General features: G+C 46.4%; 1 protein-coding gene across 3 annotated transcripts in view; it reads right to left on the bottom strand.

The window, feature by feature from the left end:
- Nucleotides 1-23,985, bottom strand: part of ITGA9 (integrin subunit alpha 9) — a 395,095-nt gene that overhangs the window by 63,553 nt on the left and 307,557 nt on the right. For all 3 annotated transcript variants that reach the window (XR_010319610.1, XM_064277483.1, XM_064277482.1), the window contains exons 21-23: nt 18,061-18,150; nt 15,313-15,421; nt 9,509-9,616 (exon numbers count right to left, since the gene is read on the bottom strand). Coding sequence is in view for 2 of the 3 variants with exons in the window: in XM_064277483.1 (XP_064133553.1) it covers nt 9,509-9,616; nt 15,313-15,421; nt 18,061-18,150 (307 nt within the window). In the remaining variant the exon portion in view is untranslated. The remainder of the gene's footprint in view (nt 1-9,508; nt 9,617-15,312; nt 15,422-18,060; nt 18,151-23,985) is intronic.

Below are 23,985 nucleotides of genomic sequence, written 5' to 3'. Positions count from 1 at the left end.
AGATTACAGTAGAAACTCATGTCTTGCTCCTTTCTTAGATGGACAATAATCTAATGTTTCAGCATTAGACTGAAGTTTGCTACAGGTTTCTGGTAGATGACCGTTGTCAGGTTGAAGAATTTTCCTTCTATGTCTTCCTTATAATTAAAAAAAAAAATCATAAATGAATGCTGAATTGAATCTCTGGCTTTTTAGAAACCATCGTCTGGTTATTTCCTTTAAATAGGTTCTTTTTAGACACCATCAAGTTGACTTCCAACTTACGGTGACTCCATGCAAAATGGAACAAAATGCTGCCCAGCCTTGTTCCATCTCCATGATCCATTGTGGATAGAGCTGTGGTGAACCACAGGGTTTTCACTGCCTGATTTTCTGAAGTACATTGCCAGGCCTTTCTTCCTAGTCTGTCTTATCTGGAAGTTCTGCTGAAACACGTTCACCATCACAGCAACACTCAAGCCTCCAGAGACAGATGGCTGCGCGGGCCAGGAATCAAACCTGAGTCTCTCAAATGGAAAGTGAGACTTCTACCAATGAACCATCATTGACCTTCAATAGCAATAAAATAAATATTAATCAGTTTCCTCATGGAGAACCAATCTAGTATGCCTGCATTAAATTCTACTTTGCTCACAATATACGATTCTTTTAATAGGAATAAAATTGCAAATATGTATTCAGAATTTTTGTACCTATTTTCGGAGTAAGTATGTGCTACCAGTTTTTTTTTTTTTTTGAGTGTACCCATTCTCCATTTATGGTTTCTACACCAGGGTGATGCTTGCTTCCTGGAATGGGATGTTCATCTTTTTCTACCCTCTGGAACAGCGCATAGAACATAAAAATGATCTGTTCCTTGAAAGCCTGGTAGAACTTGCCTGTAACGCTATCTAGGTCCGGTGCTTTCTTAAGGTGTAGATCTTTGGCTAGATTTTTTTTTCTAAAACAATTGGTCTAGTTGGATTTTCTATTTCATGTACTTCTTTGAGGTTCTTATACTTGTGGAAATAAAATTGTGAAAAGTAATATTGTATAAACTTAAAAATCTTCATATGAGTATAGTTAGTCCTGTCATCTCTAATGCTGTTTTTTTGCTGTCATCACCCTTTCGTATTTTTTGATCAAGTTTGCTCTAGATTTCTCTATTTTACTGGACAAAGAAGACCCAGTTTTAGGTTTTATTGACCTGGGCTACTTTTTTTTTTTCTATTTCATGACCTCCGCTTTTATCTTTAATAATACCTTCATTTTATTTTCTTAGAGCTAAGTTTATGTTATTGCCCTTTTCTAGCTTTTATGTTGTCAGTTTGGCTCCTGTATTTTCAGTCCTGCCTGATTTCTACAAGTAAGTAGCAAAGTTTCCTCTGTGTAGGTTTCAGCTATGCTCCGTTAGTTTTGATATGAACATGCTTTCACCTCTAAATTGTTTATCCTTCAACTTTATTTATTTTTACCCCAAAAGTCATTTAAAAGAGTGTTTTGAAATTCCCAAGTAGACATGTTTTTGGTTGTTTAGCTAATCTTTTGCTGTTAGCTTCCAAATTTATTGCACTGTGGTCAGAAAACGTGGCTTGTATTACTTTTTTAAAATTCTATTGAGATTTGTTTTTTGTGATGCAATACGTGGGTACCTTTGGAAACCCTGGTGGCGCAGTGGTTAAGTGCTATGGCTGCTAATCAAAGGGTCAGCAGTTCGAATCCACCAGGCGCTCCTTGAAACTCTGTGGGGCAGTTCTACTCTGTCCTATAGGGTCGCTATGAGTCGGAATCGACTCGACGGCACTGGGTTTGGTTTTTTTTTTTTTTTGTGAATGTTCACATATGTTTGAAAACAACATGCATTTCCTTATTTATGTGCTAGGAACTCTGCTGACTGCTCCATATACATTCTTCAATTCTCATATTGTGAGGTAGTCACTATTATTAGCCCATTTTACAGATGGAGAAAATTAGCTTAGAAAATTCAGGTGATTTCCTCAAGGTTACCATGGATGGTAAGTAGAAAAAGCACTACTGAATCCCTGACATTCTATCCATTCCGTCTCGTGCTCTCTCTGAGATCACAGTTGCATTACACAAATACTCATTGTTTTATGCCACTTGTCTGAAGATTTTACTGAAATGGGTGTGAACGTGTCCATTTCTCTTTTATTTCTATCACGTGCTGCTTTGTATGTTTTATAGCTCTGCTGTTGGCTGGATAAAAGTTCACTTATGTTACCAGTTCTTGGTGGACTGCATCTTTAATCACCTTGAAGTACATTTCTTTGCCTTATTTAGTGGATTTTCTTGGCCTCAATTCTGTTTTATTGGCTGTTAATATTGCTATATCTGCTTTCTTTTTGTTAGAATTTATCTATCTTAGATGCATTTCCCATTTTTTATGTTGTCTCTTGTAAATAACTCATGCTTGCGTTTAAAAAAAACCCACCCTAAGCGTCTCTGCCTTTTACTAGGGCATCTAATCCATTTACAGTTACTGTGGTTACTCAGATGCTTGGACTTATTCTTGCTGTCTTACTTATTTTTTTCTTCATGAGTTCTTTCTTTTTGGATTATTATTTTTTTTGAAGTCTTCTTTAATGGTTTAGATGTCCTACATTTTTTTTTTCCTTTCTAAGTTACCCTTAACATTGTTACATGTTTAAACTTTTATATTTTATCAAGGCCTTGGTAAATGTTAAACAAATAAACTCTTCCTCCAAGCAAGCATTTTGGCTTGTTTTCACTTCCATCTCTGCTGCCTTGAGATCATCTGGGATTTTATATTGTTAGCTGCTGTTGAAGGATCCTGGGTGATGCAGTGGTTAAGTGCTTGGCTGCTAACCAAAAGGTTGGCAAATCAAACCCATCAGACTCTCCATCGGAGAAAAGACCTGGCAATCTGCTCCTGTAAAGATTATTGCCTAGGAAATCCTACGGGGCAGTCCTACTCTGAGAAAGTTGTAGTGAGTTGGAATCAACTCAACGGGCACACAACAATAGTTGCTGTATAGTTCATTCCGACTCATGGTGACCCCATGTGAGCAGAGGAGAACTGCTCCATAGGGTTTTCAAGGCTGTGAATTTTCAGAAGCAGATCTCCAGGCCTGTCCTCTGAGGTGCCTCTGGGTGGGTCTGAACTGCCTACCTTTTGGCCACTAGCTGAGCACTTAACTGTTTGTGCCAGGGATTTTTTGACTGTTTATATATGTACATATATTGTTGTGTGCCGTCCAGTAGATTCTGATTCATAACAACCTTATAGGACAAAGTAGAGCTGCCTCATAGAGATTCCTAGGTTATAATCTTCATGGGAGCAGATTGCCAGGACTTTTCTCTCAAGGAGTCGCTGGTGGGTTCAAACTGCCAACAATCTTTCAGTTAGCAGCTGAGTGCTTAACCATTGTGCCACCACTGCTCATATATGTACAGCCCTGGTGGCACGGTGGTTAAGAGCTACGGCTGCTAACCAAAAAGGCGGCAATTCGAATCTACCAGCTGCTCCTTGGAAACCCTATGGGGCAGTTCTACTCTGTTCTGTAGGGTTGCTACGAGTCAGAATCGACTCGATGGCAATGGGACACATATATGTTTGTGTGTGTTTGTATGAAAGTAAAACCTGTGAAAGCTGGAACCTATGTAAGGTGGAAACCTGTCAGAGAAGAAAAACTCAAATATTTTCCATTAAAAGGAGCAACAGAAAAGAGATGCACCCTGTTAAAGGTGGGAAACTAGTGAGACCCAGAAAAACAAGGCAGTCCTGTTGAACTCCAGCTCTCACAGATTTCACTGTATATCCATTCTACTACACAATCCATATATTAAAGTTTTTATTTGGATGATCAAAATTTTAAACTTATAAATCTCTAGTTTATTCCGTTTCATGGAAAAACAGTTTTGTGTTTTTTTTTTTTTTGCATCTCTCTGAAGACAACAATCTTGCTTAGTCTAAAAATATTCTTCTGTGGTCTTATCTCACCTCTAGAATTAGTTCTTCTTTCGACTGCAGTAGCTGCCTCATTTAGTGGGTGATTCGTGGTGGTCTGCTCGTCATCTGTTTGTTATGTTGACTGAGCTTGTGCTGGTGACTGGGGAGTGGGCAGCATCCCAGGAGGGGCGTGAAGTACAGCACAGTGGGAACCACATGAGCCTTGGAGTGAGACAGCCTGGCTACAATCCTAGTTCTATCACTTACGCTACGTGAAGTTGGGTAAGCCTTTGAGTCTTGGTTCCTCAACTTGGGATAATGGCCTTACCTGATGGAGATGCTGTGAGGATTGACAGCATGTGAAAAAGGCTATTAAAGCTTTGAGACAGAGTAGGCATTCAATAAATGGTATTAATTTTTGTCAATCACAAGAAATTTCTCCATTCTTTGGCTTTTGATTATATACGACTCATTTGATGGCCCCAAACACCACTCTTATTAACAAGCTTCCCTAGATCATCCTTGCAGAAAACAATTCAGTCCTCTATTTCTGTCTGAATAAATTTAAGCTTCTGTTGTAGTCACTGGTATATCAGGTGCATCTTTTCTTCACACGGATATGGACATCCTTGTTGTATATTAATTAAAGCCCCATATGAACTGACTTGTTTTGGTAGAAATTAGATCATGAGCAATCCTGTTTGGTGTGCATGCATGAAACAGAGAGAGAGAGAGAAAAGCTGTATACTAAAATATAAATCCTAGCACCAACTTGGAACGTCCTAGTGGACATTGATATAAATATCACATTATTACAAATATCCTAATGATGGCTGATGGCAAAGCCATTTACGTATCCCCTCGGAAGATCATCCTTCATCTCCACCTTGTGTTACTTCCTGGAAATCAGGTCAGTTCTTTAGACCCAACGCTCAGTAGCAAGGACAGAGCAAGCCAGAGAGGTAAACGTTTTCAGGGGGTTTTGCAGGAGGAGGAAGGAATGTTGGGCATTCATTTATTCAGGTCTCTTCTGGGTTAACAGTGCAGAACTCTGAAAGACCCAGTACTTTCACCTGCAGTACGGTTCTAGTTTTTCACTCCCTGGGAGCCATCAAATATGCCTTCTTTCCTCTTGTGTATTAACAAGAGCCTTCTCCTGCCACGTGAGAAAGCTGCTCACACAGACGGGTTTTCAGCCTCAGCAAGTGACGCTTGGGGTCTGAGACAAACCTCCCACCCCTTCCCATGCATCTTCATACACTGTGAGCAAACTTAACTTTGGAGTGGGACCACCACCCAAAGTTGAACGATTTTCCCCTTTGTGAGCCTAACTCTTGAGACAGACATGTTCCTTAGCCCTCTCTGTGCTCAGGGCCTCTGCTGAATGGCTCATCTTGTAGACGGACTGCAATAAAGTGAAGCAGTGAAGCCTCTGGGCTTCAGTTGCTTTAAAAGTTCCAGTTGGTGTCCTGCTGCTCAGCAGCCTGTCCGAGGCCGGGAATGGTGGTGGTTGAGAGTGCGTGTGGGGTGAGGAGGTAACGCCACCAGGCCTTAGGGTCGCTCCCTAGTGCAATACTCAGAATGAATGCCGGTTTCTCCTAACAGGAGTGAGTTCAACCACCACTAAGTTACCCGAATCCCCAGCATGAAAGCCCTGCCCATTCAAAGTCCCAGAAGGCCTAAATAGAGAACTGTATGAGTCTCGTGAGTCACACCTGACCCAGCGAACCTTCTCAGGCTTGTGTGAGCAAGGGACAGGCTAAGGCTGGGAACTTTGCTTAGCTGCAGGGTGCTCTTGCTCTCAGAACCCAGGGGCCTTAAGATGAAGACTGCTGGCTGAGCGCCCCTGAAACAAGTACCTGGGGACTCTCGCCTCATCACCACATCACATCATATACTGGCATTTGTTTCTAGTCTAGGCATCACTCTGGTATCCAATGACCGGTTTTCCTAAGAACACAGTGCTCCACCATTTTGCTCAGTGCTTCAAATTCTCTTTTTTTCTACACCATGAAATGCCATTGAAAACGGCACAGGCCTTTGACCATGGGCTGGTCTATCCAACTGAAGTCTTGGCCATCCTTGACAACTCTAAATGCAGTTTTGAAAATCCAAAGGGTTTGCTTCTGAGGACTCCCAAGAGCAGTATGCACTCAGCTCACACCATTTCAGTTTTTGAGGGTCTACTCAGCTGGACTCACAGACAAGCAGTACTGCAAATCTTTAGGAAAATCACTTCTAACACCTTCTGCTCAAGCCAGCAATTTATAAATGTGCTCCAAAGTTCTTTCAAGTAGTTTGTCCTCGGCACAATGATTAGTAAAGAGAAAAAAGGTTATGCTTGGTTCTGAGATACCTTCAGAAGCTGAATGGCTTAAAATTTCCTGTTTTGGTCAATATACAATTTGGCCTATATGGGAAAAAATTCTCTCTACAACATTGTGTGTGCTTATGTGAACAACTCATAGAGTATGCTCTAAGAAGAGAACATTTCTGGATGTTGGGGAAAGGTGGGGTGGTTAGTATGATTAATAATATTTAAGAGGGTAGACACGTGGTTTACTAACCTCAGGCTAAGGTCAAACTCCTGCTACAATGTTGGTACAAAACACCGGGGGCTTTTCTCGTGTTGTTCCAACAAAGCTCACAGACACAGGCTTCTCACGGAACATGGATGGAATTTCGTGAGACATGTAAATGACTGAGCAGGCACCTCAGGATGGGTGACTTGTTTTGTGTTCATCACATTCCATGGCCCAGGTTTTCAGCCCACATAACCCAAAGAGACTGCAATGCCAGAAATCATTATCGCCATCATATAGCACTTTCTGAGTCTCCACCCCGTGGGCAGCATCTTCTCAACTCAAGGCTTAGATATGTCACATGCTGAGGGCCTCATTTCCATGATTTTTAATCTATTTATGGAGGGAAAAGAACCAAACACCAAACCCATTGCTGATGAGTCAACTCCAACTCATGGCGACCCCATGTGTTACAGAGTAGAACTGTGCTCTGTAGGGTTTTCATGGCTGTAATCTTTACAGGGAGCCCTGGTGGCACGGTGGTTAAGTGCTATGGCTGGTAACCAAAAGATCGGCAGTTCAAATCCACCAGCCTCTCCTTGGAAACCCTATGGGGCAGCTCTACTCTGTCCTTCAGGGTGTCTTTGGGTCAGAATCCACTCAGTGGCAATGGGTTTGGTTTTTAAATCTTTACAGAGAAGCCCTGGTGGTGCAGTGGTTAAAAGACCTGCTGCTAACCAAGAGGTCGGCAGTTCAAATCCAACAGTTGCCCCTCGGAAACCCTGTGGGACAGTTCTGCTCTGTCCTATAGGGTTGCTATAAGTCGGAATCGACTTGACAGCAATGGATTAATCTTTACAGAAGCAGGCTGTGAGGCCTTTTTTTTTTTTTTTCAAGGCACCATTAGGTGGTTTGAACTGTCAGCCTTTAGGTTAGTAGCAGAGCACAAGCCGTTCGTGCTACCCAGAAACTGTTCCTTTGTCTGGCTTTCTCTCCTTCACATGTCCATACTTAAAGCAATGCCTTAGTGAGTCTCTCAACGTGATCTGCGTGTCCTTTATTTGTGTGGTGACTGGGCTTCATGCATCAGTCCTTCCCAGGAGCTCACCGGGGGTATCGCCATCACATCTAGTCACTCCAGAGTCTGAGACACAAGTGGCTCCCAGATTACATTGACATGAAAATGCAAATTTGCTGTGTCACACACAAACCATTCCTCCTCAGTCAAAAATCAAACAGCTGAGCAAAGAGATTCCTGTCAGGATTTTTATCAGTATGAAACTTTCTCTGAATCTGCTCAGAAAAAGTAAACAACTCTGTTTTATACTGTGGATTTATTTTTCCTTCCACAAATATATATTGAGCATCTATTGTATTTTTTTTTATTGTATGCAAAGCATTCCAGGTAGAAGGAAGAAGCCAGTGCAAAATTCTTGAGGTGCTCTAGGATGGGCAAGGAGGAGAGCAGCTTGAGTACAGAGAGTGAGGGAAGAACAGGAAGAGATGAGGTCAGACTGATGAGGGACAGCCTGTTAGGTCAACTGAGCTGCTGGAAGGATTCTGGGAAAAAAAGACATAGGAGAGTTTTGAGCAGAGGTGAGACACGACCTGACTTACATTTTGGAAGGACTGCTCTACTTCTGAGTCAAGAATGGACTTAGGGGGCCAGGGCAAATGCAGAAGGTTACTGCAATAGCCCAGATGATGTTGCCTTGGACCATGGTGTGGGCAGTAGGGGTGTAAAAAGTGGCAACATTCTGGATTTGTTGTGAATGTGCCAGCATTAGGATTTGTTGATGGACTAAGTGTGAAGTGTGGGAGAAAAAGTGGAGTCAAGAAAGAGAGAAGATGCAGGTTTGCAGGAGGGCAGAATAGCCATTTGCTGAGATGGGGAAGGTTGTAGAAGAAGAGAAGCAGGTTTGGAAGCAAACTGTCAGGAGTTCAGTTTTGAATAAGGTCGAGAAACCTGTCAGGCATCCAGGTAGAGATGGTCTATAGGTAGTTGGCTATGGAAGTCTGGAATTCATGGGAGAGGTCTGGGCTGGAGATCACCATTTCGTGTCATCAGCACAGACTGGATTTAAAGCCATGAGTCTGGGTGAGCTCTCTGAGATGGGGTGGAGATAAAAGGAGGCCCTCAGCCCTCTAGAAGCTGGGGAGATAAGGAGGGACATAAGTGAGAAAGGAGAAACCAGAGGAATGTGATGTCCTGGAAGCCAAAGAAAGAGAGCTTTTCAAGGACGAAGGCGGGAATGACCATATGTTAGTTATCAAGCCTCCCTTGAGATAAAATCATCTACAGTTACAAATATAATCCTTACATAGAAACTTTAATTTTGTAGTGTATAATATAGTAACATTAAATTCTTGTTCTCAAATTCAAATGTGTATTGATCTCCAAGTGCTGTGTTAAATCATAACTTGTCTTCCTTTTCGTAAGTTGTAATTTTTACTGTTTTATTCTTGTTTTAAAAGAGAGTCACTTGTAACCCATGCACATAATTACTTGACCTGCACTCACTTACTGGGTGGTCTCCTAGATAACAGCTATTATGCGTCTTTGATTGGAAGAAATACATTTTTTATCCTAATTATTGCAAAGAAAATCATCTACAGTTGACTCGCGGTCAGATAGATTTGCACACTCTGTGTGTAAATCTGCGTTCCAACCTACATTTATGTCTTACGGACCCATTCTTCATACTCGAGGTATCAGTATCCCTTTTGAAAATCTTTATGAACACTGTGGATCTCCTCAGAACAATGCATGCAGATACACACAAGACTGCAGACAACTTCTGCAGCTTCCCAGAGCCTGTGAAGTCTGTCCCAGGAGTCGGCCTCATAACCAACCCTTCCCCTGCCCCAAAGAGGTCTTCTCATGGCATTAATCAAACTGTCTCAGTGTAGGAATTCAGATGTTACCAGTCCCTGGGCTTCTCCAGATATGTTTCCAAAGGGTAGGTGAGTTCTACCTTCTGGGCCCCCGGGGTGGAGGTCAGGGTTGGGGTGGACAAAAATGTGAACGGGCTGGATCCGGTCTGCAAGCACCAGTGAAAAGAGACTGAGAACTCACCATCATCTCCTGGATGTGAAGCATCTCCGCACCCCCGGAGGACAGTCGACTGGGGAAGGAGATGCTGACAGATGACCCAGGGAGGGTGCTCGGCCCAGCGTTGTAGACCTGCGGGTGTGGAACACACACAGCAAACTGAATGCAAGTCATGCTGCTTCATTTTATATCCGGCAATTTCCACTCTAAGATTCTTTGAAATGATACGCGGAAGCTCTAAGGTTTGCGGGCTAGAAGGTCACAATCTGAAGTGAAGTGACCATATTGAACGATGGGGCTGTTCAAAGAAACAGGAGTCCTTCTAACATGCATTAAAATACTCCCCAAACCTGAACGCTACATTATTCTCTTTTAGAATTTTTTCATCTTCTCCCTGCTAAAAATTGTATTTCTTTTTATATACCTAGAAATTTACACATCAACTACTACACTTGGTAGGAACTAAGGCAATCTAGTCCAGGGCTTCTCAAACTTGAATATACATCAGAATCACCCAAAAAAACCAAATCCATGGCCCTTGAGTTGATTCTGACTTAAAGCGACCCTATACGACAGAGATGAACAGTCCCATAGGGTTTCCAGGGAGTGGCTGATGGATTCGAATTGCCGATCTTTTGATTAGCAGCCTCAGCTCTTAACCACTGCACCACCAGGGCTCCGAATCTCACAAACGGCTTGTTAAAACACAGATTGAGAGGCGGTGGGGAGGCATGCTCAAAGTTTCTGAGTCAGGAGGTCTGGGTGACTGGAGGTTCACTAACAAGTTCTAACGAGATGCTGATACTGCGGTCCAGGGGCCACAGTTTGAGAATCCCTGATCTAGTCTAACCCCTTCCCCTTTATAATTTGAGGGAACTGAAAGCCACAAAGACTAAGTGGGCTGTCCCAAAACCAAGTGACCTAACTTACAGAAAGGACTGTTTTTACCACACTATCCAGCTGTTCCGTTTCTGGGCAATAACACTTGCTAATATTTATTACTGACATCTGCTTCCTTCTTTTCTGTCCCAGCTTCTGGTTCTCTGAAGTTTAATCGCTCTTATCTCCCCTACCACACTCTCTATTCTTTGCCTTCAGAAGCCAATCACCTCCTGAAAAATGAGAGAAAAACCAACGACCACAAAGAGATGACTAAGAGAGGAGAGGTAGCAAGGCTGAACGTGAACCTCAAAGAAGAAATGGCGCATGAAGGAGAACACAAAATGCTGAGCAGATCCATACAGACAGAGAGGTCAGTGGCTGCCTGGGGCTGGGAATAATGGGCAATGCGACAGGCAAAACAATAGCCCCCTCAAAGATGCCCACCTCCAAATGCCTGCAGCCTGTGGATATGTTACACTACATGGCAAAGGGAAATTCAGTTTTCAGATGGAATTAAGGTTGCTAATCAGCTGACCTTAGGGGGATTAGCCTGGATTATCCAGGTGGGCTCAATGAAATCACCAAAAAGCCCAAACCCGTTGCTGTCCAGTGTCAAAGCGTCCCTACAGGACAGAGTAGAACTGCCCAGTAGGGTTTCCAAGGAGAAGCTGATGGATTTGTACTGTCAGCCTTCTGGTTAGCAGCCAAGTTCTTAACCACTGTGCCACCAGGGCTCCAGGGGTCTTTAAATGGGGAAGAAGGTGGCAGAAGAGTTAGACAGAGAGATGGCCTCATGAGAAGGACGTGACTGGCTATTGCTGGCTTTGAAGATGGAAGGGGGCCAGAAGCCAAGGAATGCAGGCAGCCTCTGGAAGCTGGAAAAGACAAGAAAACGAATTTTCCCCTGGAGCCTCCAGAAGGAATGCAGCCCTGCGGACACCTTGATTTTAGCCCAGTGAGGCCCATTTTGGACTCCGACCTCCAGAACTGTAAGATAATAAATTTGTGTTGTTTCCGGACACCAAGTTTGTGCTAACATGTTATAGCAGGGAGAGAAAACTAAAACAGGGAGGGACTGTTAGTGGTATGAGGTTGCTCTTTAGGGTGGTAAATATGTTCTAAAATTGGATCATGGTGACAGTTGTACCATTTTGTAAATGGTCTAAAAATCATTCAGTTGTACACATGAAATAGGTGAACTTTAAGATATATAAATGACATCTCAATAAAACATTACTAAAAAAACACAGGCAGGAGCAAGAGAGAGGAAGAACTGAAACTCCGCTCCGTGGCCTGGGGACCAGAGAAAGAACGCAGGAACTTGGGCCTCTCTGAAGCTGAGGCCAGAAGGGCAGAGCCAGGAGAGGTGCCGCAGAGGTTAACTAGGTCTTCACACATGACAGAACGTACGAGTGTGGAGCCCAGCTGGCTCGTCCCTAGAGGACTGTCTTCATTTTCTTGCAATAATTGGTTCTACACCACCGAGTAGACAAAAAAAAAAAAAAAATGATACAACGGGTGAGTGGATGTTGCCAACTCTTGATTTTACAAGAACAAAACTCACCAAACGGAACCACCCTGAGACATCAGAAAAGGAAGGAGTGCTCAACCACAACTGAAATACCTAATTAGAAGGGAAACACGAGAGTGCAGAGTTAAAAGAAACCTCCTGACACGTCTGGGAAATTCCCATGAAGGCATGAATGGAGGTAAGCAAAAATGAAAACGGTTTTGATTTGCACAATTTAGCTCATCAGAGCCAGGCAGCTGGGAGAGCTTGTATTACCATATTTATTTTTTTAAAAAAGCGTCTGAATATTTTATTTCCTGCAAATGTTTCTTTGCAGCATCTCCATTATTTCTTGCCATTACTTTTCAGTCGGACAAAATGCTTTGACTCTTCAGGCCTCATCAATCAATGGTCAACAAATTATTGCGTCTGTTAAGAAAACCATGATGAGATGTAGAAAGCAGCCCGTGGACTAGTACTTCTGCCATTCTCCCATCTGCATCTGCAGTGAGTCATTAAAAACTTATGTCCCTTGTTGAACGATAGCTTTTAAAAGACAGAAAAATCTCTTTACATGGAAAGTCTTGTGTTCTACTTCAGAAGTAACGTTGCCCGAAAAAGTAAACACAGAAGAGTTTAATCCGTTTTCCTGAGCCCATTCTCCCCCACCACTTCCACCTCTACTGTCACCACCACCAACCTGGTCTGGGGTCTTCCTGAAGGCTAATCATGATAATGGGGATGAAACCCCCCAAAATCAGTTGTCAGAATTCTCAAGGAAATGGTCTGCTCTGCCAACACAGAAGGTTCCTCTAATCAATGACACGTACTATCAGTCTTTCAGACCCAGCTGGTTCTGTTAGGCCTGCACCGAATGCTGTGTACTTCCCCAGGTCCTTAACAGTCCAGAAGTTTATCTGAAGGGCATGCCAATCACTCACTCCCCTGGGCCTGGATTCTTTAGGCTGTATCCGATTTCAGGGCAGATGCGAGGGAAGCTATTCGCCTGGAATACCAAACTTCGGGCTCCCTGTAAAAATGCCTTCAGAGAAACACGACTTTAACTACATGCACTCAGATTCCTTCCTTTTCGGGAGGCTGATAAGAACATTTCTGCATGTTTTGTATAACTGCTATTCCTTCTTGCCTTCTCCTTTCAACCCCACACCCTCTTCATTATGTGTGACCTGTATCACTAGAACCCTTTAAAATTATTTTCTTGACTATATCTTTTACTGCAAGACACCTCAAAGGCTTTGTAAGAGTAATAAGAGTGCAAACGATTAAAATGAAACAAACCCGTCTGGTCTTTATCTTTCTATTCAATTACAAAAGTAAGGGAAAAAATAACTCTGAGAAGCAATGCAGAAACACAGAGGTCCTATTCACAGCTATCACTCCACGGTCACAAAAGCAGGCTCGAAGCCCATCTGCCCCTCACTCTCCCGTAAATCAAGGGCAGGGGTGACAGCTGGGCCTTAGCTGGTTGGAGGTGCATCCTCTCTGAGCAGCGACATGTGTTATCCATCATGGTTTCAGAGGTCTCCTGCCCAGGAGAATGCTCTAGAGAGAGGAGGACCATTGTTGGCGAGAGCCCACGAATGTTTTACTGCCTCATTCTTTCGACCTTCACCCTGTCATTATTTGTCATTCGCTAGGTCTACCTAGGAGAGGCCACAGAGAGAGAAAGTAATAATTATTTGGCCACAGCAGTGAAAGCCAGGGGGAACCATCCTCTCCGGGGGTAGGGATGGAGTGGAGGTGAGAAGGGCACTGCAGAGCTGTGGGCCTGCAGACAATGATGCCGTGGGCGAGGCAGGCCCTCTCCTCTCCTTTACTTCATCCTCAGCTCCTGGAAGTCTGGTGCGCCACGCAGGGGTGTGCAGTCAATGCCTGACAGGTTCTAGCCCAGGTCCGCCTCTCACAGCTCTGGGACCTTACCAAAAACCAAAACCAAAAGCCAAAGCAGCTGCCACTGAGTCAATTCCAACTCACGGCAACTCCATGTGTCAGAACAGAACCGTGCTCCACAGGGTTTTCAGTGGCTGATTCTTCAGAAGTAGATTGCCAGGCCGTTCTTCTGAGGTGCTTCTGGGTGGACTCACACCTCCAACCTTTAGGTTAGCAGCTGGCAGTGTTAACCACTGGACCACCCAGGACTTTCGGCATGTCTTTCTCTGCTTGGGCCCACATTTCCCTGTGTCTGTCAATTGAGGGGAATGGACTGGTGATGCTGAGATCTACTTAGCTTTACATCCAAAGCCTAAGACACACTGAACGGCACTGGCCTGAACGTTCAGCCTTTGGGGCTGGGGTCAGCAAACCATGGCCTGCAGACCAAATCTGGCCTGTGCCTGTTTCTGTACAGCCCACAAGCTAAGAATGGTTTTACAGTTTCAAAGTTATTATCAAAATTAAAATCAAAAGAATAATATTTCATGCTACATGAAACTTCTATGAAATTCAAATTTCAGTATCCATAAATCATGTAATTTATAGTATGTAAGTTATATATAATTATACATTTATATAATAATATATGAATAATAATGTTTTGTTTACGTATTATCTGTGGTCCTGGTGGCACAGGTTAAGAGCTTGGCTGCTAACTGAAAGGCCTGCAGTTCGAATGCACCAGGCACTCCTTGGAAACCCTGTGGGGCAGTTCTAGCCTATCCTATAGGGTCGCTATGAGTTGCAATGCACTCGACGACAACGGGTTTTTAACAGGTACGGCTGTTTTCAAGCTACAAAAACATAGTTGTATAGAGAAAATATAAACTGCAAAGCCGAAAATATTTACTCTCTGGCCATTTGCAGAAGAAGCCTGCCAGCCTCTGGTTTAGAGGAGGAATGGCAGCCTTTGTGACATCCACCGTCCACACTAAGTGGACCTGCTGGAAATGACGCCATGTGACTGGGAAGCGGTGTTGCCTGTTGCTTCCAGAGGCTCACACTGCTTTGCTCTGGTAAAACTGCACTTCAGAAAGGCCACCCCTGAGAAAGGAGTGGGGATGGAGGGCCCCGGGAGGAAGGAAAGACAGCAAGTCCTCCACGGCTGCCCTGCCCAAAGGGTGAAGAATGACCGAGGACAGAAAGGGCTTCAGTGGAGCCCTTTGGGCTGGAAAGCTGGCCTAGGCCTCGGCCATCCAGGGCCTTCATGGGGAAAGGTCATGGTCACCATGGTGCACCCTTCCTTCCAAGTCTTGAAAAGCAGGGGTGTCCACACAGAACAACACCAGGCAGGGAAGGGATCAATTCTGTGTGTGGTTATAGATCCTACAGACATAGACACACACCACATACTAGACAACCAGGGTGGGAAGGGTTTCTCCTGGAAAGAACCAGGTCCCTTAGCGGCCTTTCCATAAGGAGACACATCCCGTGGGCCCTTCCATTGGCCCCCAGTGACAGAGACGGTCTCAGGGGTGGGTACCTGAAGGGTGACGTTGAGGCGCTGGAAACGACACTCCAGGTCATCTAGCTGGACGAAGCTGGATGTGTCCACAGACTCGCCATATACAAACGAGGTTGGAGACATAAGTCTGAAAGAGGAAAGCAAGACATGGTCATCCCAACACAAGACCAAGCACCCACGGCCCCTGCTGTCCTGAGAGCTCCAACGTCTGTGTCAACTTAATACTAAAGCTGGGTCCCCCCAATGTCTTCTACCAAATGCCTCCCCTGTGGGAGCTGTTGCTATTTTTCTCCTCATGAACGGTCGTACATAGGGTATGTTATACACAGGGTTGCTGTAAGTCGGAACTGACTTGATAGCACCTGACAGAAACGACTAACGGTCATGGCAGACCTATATCTTCTAAACACACTCTTCCAGCAATGTCATCTCGCTTCAGGTCCAATCGATAAGCAACGTTTCCGTGTAGGTGCCAGGATTACATTTCTAAAATGAGGAAGCAGATGACAGCAGCTTCCATTCCTGTTTTTTTTTTTTTTAAATGGATTATAAAATTATACGTTTTCTGTTTTCTCCTTTGAAAAACATTCTGTTAATCAAGAAAGATTACGGCAAGATTTTAAGAAATTAATGTTAAGTGGATGGTATATTTGGCATTCTAAAACCTGCTCTGTGACAAATTCCTTAAAACAAACCTTAATTTTGTCATTCTTTCAAGGTTACTAGAAACTAGTTATTTAAAAGTTGAGCCAGTTCAACAGTAGTGTTTTTCTTCAGGTTTCAAACAGTGGAAACGTAAGCCAGTTACCACAGAGATGCCTCTGCCCCGTGGCTACCCCACGTGTGTCAGAGCAGAACTGTGCTCCGTAGGGTTTTCGATGGGTGACTTTTTTGGAAGTAGATTGCCAGGCCTCTCTTCCAAGGTGCCTCTGGGTGGACTTGAACCTCCAACCTTTTGGTTAGCAGCCAAGTACATTAATTGTTTGCATCACCCAGGGACTCCAGGGGATACATAAGAGGTGATTAAGATTAAAGATCGGCGTTCGGTAACATTTTCAGAGCTGCTTGTGTGAACAAACCACAAGGGAAGAGACAAAACCCAGACCTGCCCAAACTCCCCGACAAATAACTGCATTTAGAGAAGATCCTAGGAGCTCTGGTGGGGCAGTGATGAAAAGCTCGGCTGCTAACCAAAAGGTCGGCAGCTCGAATCCACCAGTTGCTCCTCGGAGACACTATGGGGCAGTTCTGCTCTGTCCTATAGGGTCCCTAGGAGTTGGAATCGACTGATGGCAATTATTTGTTTTTTTTTTTTTTGGCTAGAAGCTGCTTACTTGCCTAAACACAACCATGTAAGACATTGGTGCCAAGTCTGAATGGACAGCAATTCATCTCTTTTCAATTTAAGTGCGTTATTTTAGAAACACAGGGAGGTTTCTAGCCTCATTAGATGGCAAGAACTGGTTCTCTGGGATGCGGCCTGAGTTCGAGGTTCCTGGAAGGATCAGCAGCTGACTTGTTTAATGGTGGCTTCACTGGGGGCTGTTAACACCTCGCGGTGAGGCGTCTCTCCCAAGGACAGACAACATGATCAAGGGGGCAGGTGTTTTCTCTTTTGTCCCCAAGGACAGGGCTTGGTTCGGGGCTTATTTTCATTATGTCTCTGATTAGACAAGTAAATAAACTATATGGTTAAAAACAGAGCTGTGAGCAGAGGCAAATACAGGCCAACTTACAAATAGCTTCACCGGGGCCTCCTGTCTGAAGAACAGGATGAAAAATGCAGAGAGTTCAGAAGCAGGAACACCCAGACCCAGGCTGCCGGCTCCCACGAGCGCAGCCAGCACAGGGTGGCTCATCTGCCTGCCAGGTGCTAACGTTTCCACGGCTTGCCAAGGCCGGGACCCAGCAGCACTTGAAAACTGAAAAATGAGCACCGGTGAACCTCTAGAAAGTTCAGCTTGCATTCGGGGACAGGGTTCAATGGGTCCTCATTTGATCTAAACTAATTGTGCAAATCCTTTTTCCTCCATCAACAAGGTATGTGCTCTGTTTTCTGAAGCTGGAAGCGGGGGCCGCATTCTCATTTCTCCAGGCCCGGGCTTTGGCTGAAAGCCGACACGGGTGGTTTTAGGTCCCCGCAGACCACACAGCTGCTTTCCAACCATGCCAGCAGCCCTGCGTGGTCACGGACCTCCCAGGGCAGACGGCCTGGCTGTCATGGTTGTTGCCTGCCCACTCCAGACAGCACAGACTTTATGCAGAGCTACCTCTGCTGAAGGGGTTAACAGAAACTCCAGCCCAGGGCCAGGGCTGCCTGCCTGAGGGTAAAGCTCATCAGCTAGGCGAGAGCCCTCCGGTGAGCCAAGGCCTGAGCACATCTGGCTGGAACCTCTGGCCCAGCAGCTTTGGGCTGAGATCTTAATCCCAGGAACCATGTTGCCTGCTACCACACGGCATCCTGGAGGGGCGGGGTCGGGGATGCAGGTATACGAAGGTGTATACAATGTTCAAAGGCTTATGGGGCTTACGATTGTCATCAAACTTCCTGTGGTACCCACTGGGTGGGTGGGAGCTGGGAAAGAGGAGAAACAAGGAGGGAGAAGGGTGCAACCACTACTGCTCAAGCTGCGTCCCCCTTTTCAAGGCTGGGAAGAAGGGGAGTAGGCGGGGCAGTGACCCCGGGCCACACAGGCAAACACAGGAAGCACACATTTCCACCAGAGGGCACCCTGCATTCTGGCAACCCAGGAATGGGCTACTCACCCCGTGATGGACGTGTCCACTTCGTGCATAAGCGGCACCGTCAGCGAGAGGGCGTTGTCGTGCAGAGACTCGGAGCGCTCCACGTTGCCACTGTGAGGGGAGAGAGCAATGACCACCGGCCAGCACGAGCCCGCTGGGCGACAGCGGGCTGCCTCTGCTCAGCACTAAGGCAAATCTCCACATTCCTGGAGAGCGGTCTCTGCCCCTTATTTATCCCCAGCTCTGTTTCCAGGTCCCCGCACACAGCCGCAGCAGGCATGCCACTGTCTGTGTTCTGCTCACAGAGATGTGAACGCACGTAGTTTATTTAGGAGGAGATCCCAGGAAACGCCAGGAGGGGAACGGAGAGGTGAGAGAAGGCAGGGAAAGAGACCGTAAAGGGAAGTTGGGGGATTGGTGGTTCAGTGGTGCAGCCCTCGCCTTCCGTGCGGAGACCCGGATTCGATTCCCGACCGATGAACCTCATGCATAGCGACGACCATTCTCGTCAGTGGAGGCTTGTGTGGTGCTGAGCAGGTTTCAGCAGAGCTTCCAACTAAGAGAGACTAGGAAGAAAGGCCTGGCGACCTACGTCTGGAAATCAGCCAATGAAAACCCTATGGATTACAACGGTCTCATCTGTAAGCCATCGTGGAGATGGTGTAGGACTGGGCAGTGTTTCGTTTTGTTGTGCGCGGGGTCGATGTGAGTCGGGGCTGACCTGATGGCAGCTGACGGCAATAACAACGACAAATCCAGGAGGTTAGTGCTGTGGCCGCTGGGGCTCAGTTTTGGTGGGGCACTCTGGGCAGCAGTGTGAGTGGGTCTTTACTCATGGGCTCCTGAGACCTGCTGCTGCTGGTGGTAGTGGGGGTACTAGCTCCCTGGCACGTTTGCCCTGCCCTCTGTCCACAGGTTAAGACCTCGGCTGCTATCCAAAAAGTCAGCAGTTTGAATCTACCAGCCGCTCCCTGGAAACCCTATGGGGCAGTTTTACCCTGTCCTATAGGGTCGATGAGAGTCAGAATCAACTCGATGGGGATGGGGTATGCTCACAGGCGGGTGGGCTCTGACCAGAGGAAGCTTCTGCAGAGTTGCTGGTACTAGAAGTTAGAAGCTGTCCAGTAAGAGTGTGGGAATGCTGAGTGCTGGGGGTTCTGGGTGGGCAGTGCCAGTGCACACCACTTCTGTAAACGCTGTTCCCCAGGTAAATGGACAGGCGGGGTGAAGGCACCACAGCCAGGAAGGTGTATGCAGGACCTGAGCAGCTACTTCCCCCTGAGACATCACTCATCATCCACAGAGAGCCAAGCCACACTGCCCTGATAAATATCAGAGGTGTTCTTGCTACAGGCTTCTGGCTGTAGCATACCCACATCCGGGTACCACTCTCGGGAGTCAGCACAGATGGAGACTTTGTGCGGTCATTCTAGGAAGGAATGCAAAGGACCTGCTGTTGCTGCGTGGCTACCATGTGCCAGCAGTCAGCTGTGCAGTTTACGGCATCACCTCACCTAGTCCTCAGAGTGACCCCAGGAGGGAGGGAGATTACCCACCTTTGACAGGTAAGGAATAGCTCTGACAGGTTAGGAAACTTGTCTGCAGGCCCCACCACAAGCCCTACAGAGCTCAGATTCCAACCCAACTCGGTCGACTCCCAGACCAGAGTTCTTTCCACTGTGATTTGTACCCCTGATACCAGACGGGCGGTGGTGGGGGGAGGCATAGGAAGCAAGACAGAGACACACACACATACAACACACACACACAGAACCTAACTTCTCTTTTCTTGACTGTTTTATTAAATTTCAAAGATCAATTGTGATTATATTCCAGGAAAAGGAACTCTTCCCAGCGCCCCGGCAAGAGTCTGGGTTGTAGGTGTCTGTCCTTGAACCCGGCACTTATGGCTGGGGCCACTACACGGAGTGAACGTGGAATCCCAGTCGAGAGCTGAGTTCGCCCTCCAGGAGTGGAACCCCAGAGTCCAGCAGACCCACTGAGGTTTGGGCAGGCTTATGCTGGCCTCTCCCCCGCAGCACTCCCTGACCCTGTGCTGGGTCCTGGTCTGGTCCCGGCCCTTCCTCGGCCCCACCCCACTGCCTTCCTCCCCTTCCAACAAGTGCTGAATGGTCACGACACTTAAATAGCACTCACCTCCCTCCCCCACCATTGTGCTGGAACAATGGTGCTCTGTGACTGACCCCACAGGGCCACAGTGCCGCCCGGCTCCACATCTGCCTTCCGCCTACCGGGTGACATCACTCACACAACGGGCAGCCACAGTTTGCAGAGGCAGCGGGAACAGGTGCTCACACAGCAAAACTGTCTTGCCCTTCCTTTCCCGGGGACAATAAAAGCCTCAGAATCACTGCAACGGGCAAGGCTCAGGCCAGCACATCCCCTGCTGCTGGGACGGCACCTCCCTGCCCACTCCCTTCCCCGCCCCAGCATCCTGCCAGGTCTGAGTAATTGGTTCCTTCCATTTGTCCAGCCACCTGTGGCCAGTGGCAGCTCAGGTCCAACAGCCTCATCTGTCATCAGGGTGACTGCTTATCTTAATTATCTAGTGCTGCTATAACGGAGCCACCATATGTGGGTGGCTTTAACAAAGAGGAAGTTATTCTCTCAGTCTAAAAAAAAAAAAAAACAGTCTAGGAGGCTAGAAATCAAAATTCAGGGCATCAGCTCCAAGGGAAGGCTTTCTCTCTCTGTCGGCTCTGGGGGAAGGTCCTTGTCATCAATCTGGCCCTGGTCTCGGAACTTCTTAGCACGGGAACTCCAGGTCCAAAGGACATGCTCCACCCCAACTCTTCCTTCTTGGTGGTATGAAGTCCCCATGTCTCTCTGCTCCCTTCTCTCTTTTATATCTCAAAAGAGATTGACTCAAGATACAGCCTAATCCTGTAGATTGAGTCCTTTCTCATTAACATCACTGCCTCTAATCCTGCCTCATTAACATCGCAGAGGTAGGATTTACAACACAGGGGATAATTACATCATATCACAAAATGGTGGACAAACACACACTACCAGGAATCATGGCCTAGCCAAGTTGACATGCATTCTTGGGGGACACAATAGAATCCATGCCACTGCTCCAGACTGAGCTAAACTGAAAAGAGAGACAAAGAGGTCAAGCACCCAAAGGGTCCCCATCTCTGTGTGCTCATGAGTTGGGAGGCTCTCCCGTGCTCTGTAAAGCCAGGGTGGGAAGGCCAGCTCAGGGCAACTGTTTAGTCTCAACTTTGTCTTCCTAAACCCACAAGCAGGCAGGAGCCCTGCCTGACGGTCCACTGATGGTCCCCACCAAAGGGTGGTGATAGGAAGAAAGGAAAGATTAACTGTGGCTTTCAAGACAATGAGCTTCAGGGATCCTCCCTTCCTAGCAGGGAGTCAAGGCCCTGGGTGCCCTCAGGGGCAAAGAGGCAGGATTTTCATCACAGTCTGGAAAGACATGAGTGCCTGAAGTATTCTGCTGTGAGTTTGACAGATAACATGGCTTCCTTAACGTTGGCGATTCACGGAATTAGAAGGTTCCAATATTTACTTATTTATACTGGGAGTCCCTGATACCATGTAGCAATATTAGAGTGCATAAGAAGATTTTCTTGAATTTAGTGACTTATTGGCATCTACTTACATGCCTGGTACTTAGCACTGTGGCTGGGAAATACTATGTGTTTTAATAGATGTTTAAGGAGCCATGAAGGTGCAGTGGTTAAAATGCTCAGCCGCCAAACGGAAGGTCAGTGGTTCGAATCCTCCAGCCGCTCAATGGGAGAAAGATGTGGCAGTCTGCTTCTGTAAAGATTACAGCCTTGGAAACCCCATGGGGCAGTTCTACTCTGTTCTATGAGGTCCTGTCATGGATTGAAATAAGTCTTCCCAAAAATGTGTGTATCAACTTGGTTAGGCCATGATTCCCAGTATTGTATGGTTACCCTCCAATTCATGATTGTAATTTTATGTTGCGAGGATTAGGGTGGGATTGTAACACAACCATTACTCAGGTCACCTCCCTGATCCAATGTAAAGGGAGTTTCCTTGGGGTGTAGCCTGCACCACCTTTTATTTCTCAAGAGATAAAAGAAAAGGGAAGCAAGCAGAGAGTTGGGGACCTCATACCATCAAGAAAGCAGTACCAGGAGCAGAGCGCATCCTTCTGACCTGGATCCCTGTGCCTGAGAAGCTCCTCGACCAGGGAAGATTGAGGACAAAGACCTTCCTCCAGAGCCGACAGAGAGAGAAAGCCTTCCCCTGGAGCTGACGCCCTGAACTGGGTTGGTTTGGTAGGAGATACTTGGAGTCTCTGGGTAGTGCACTTGGCTACTAACTGAAAGGTCGGCAATTCAAATCCACCCAGGGGTCCCTCAGAAGAAAGGCCGGTGGTTTGCTTTTGAAAGCTCACAGCCCTTGAAGACTCCCATGGAGCACAGTTCTACTCTGCGACACACAGGGACACCGTGAGTTGGAATCGACTTGATAGCAACCGGTTCTGGTTAACATATTGATTGAGTGAAAACACACCCAGCCCAGAGAAAAAGATGATACGGAGTGGTTCCCAGCTTTGGCTACTCATTAAAATCACCTGACGAGCTCTTAAAAGAATCCCGAACTGGGGGGTCTCACTCCAGAGCCACAGAATCTCCGGGGGAGGAGGGGAGACCAGGCATCAGTAGTTCCTAGAGCTCCCCACGCAGTTCCAGTGTGCCTCCAAGACCAGAGGACCAAGGTCCGTGGACACGTCATTTTAACAAGCGAAGCTTTCCCTGGTTTTCGGCTTTCCCTTCCTCTCTGACACCTCTGATTAGCCCTGAATGGGGTTGGGAAGCAGTAAGAGTTTCCACCCTTGACAAGGAAAGTCCCTTTTGTGTCATGTTTCTGCCAAATGTTAATGGCAAGGAACACTGGCTGCCCCAAGTGTTGAGAGACCAAGAGCCAAAAAAAATTATTGCCGTCAAGTTGATTCCGACTCATAGCGACCCTACAGGACAGAGAACTGCCCCAGAGGGTTTTCAAGGAGCAGCTGGTGGATTCAAACTGCAGACCTTTTGATTAGCAGTCGTAGCTCGCAGCCACAAGGAAGCACGTTAATGAATCTGCCGAGCAACAGTAATTTTTCTGTGGCTCCAAGAAGCAGCAGGAAATGAGAATTTCCAGGTCTGAGCAGGTATCTGCCCCCTGTTATTAAATTCAGCAGTCCCATGCTCTGTAGTCTGTGGTCAGGGTGTTCAACTGTGCCAATGGCTCCCCTCGGCCTTTGTTCAGACATTTTAAGGCTACCTTCGTCCCTGTGGCCCAGCCTAGTCTCCTCTTTGGGCCTCACCTTCCACTGTCCTTATATGTCCCCCACTGTTCCTCTGAGATGGCTCAGGATTCCCCAACTCACTCCAACACCTGCCACCCTCAGGGTGTGACAGGGCACGTTCTTGCCGCCATGTTATTGCTACGTTTCTTCAGACTGAAAACAGACGCCTCACATGAGGATCCTTTCATGGCACTTGCCATCAAGCCCTTCTGGAGTCCATCAACAGGAATTATCGTTTCCAAATAAAAATTTAAATAAAACGGTTGCCCAGGGTATCCAAACACCACTCCAATCAACGTGTGTGCCTTTCCACTCAGAAGCCTGGGTGGTGCTGCAAGTGGTTTGCTGGACTGCTAGCCCAGAGGCTGGCGGTTCAAACTCGCCCAGCAGCTCCATGGAAGAAACGTCTGCTAATCTGCCTCTGTAAAGACCGCGACCGAGAAAACCTTACGGAGTGGTTTTACTTTGGAACACATGGGGCCGCTGAGAGCTAGGGGCCCACTTGTTGGCCGCCAACAACAACAACAACAACAATAACATCTTCCTATCCAGTCACCTAAGTACCTCTCTCTCCATCCCAGCTGTCGGCCAAGTGCTACCTAAAGTCCTTTCAAGGAGCTCACAGGTTCTGGCTT

Source organism: Loxodonta africana, chromosome 27 (genome assembly GCF_030014295.1).
Source record: "Loxodonta africana isolate mLoxAfr1 chromosome 27, mLoxAfr1.hap2, whole genome shotgun sequence".
Lineage (NCBI taxonomy): Eukaryota > Metazoa > Chordata > Mammalia > Proboscidea > Elephantidae > Loxodonta > Loxodonta africana.
The sequence above is the reverse complement of the archived record's forward strand: the minus strand, read 5'-3'. Positions and strand labels throughout refer to the sequence as shown.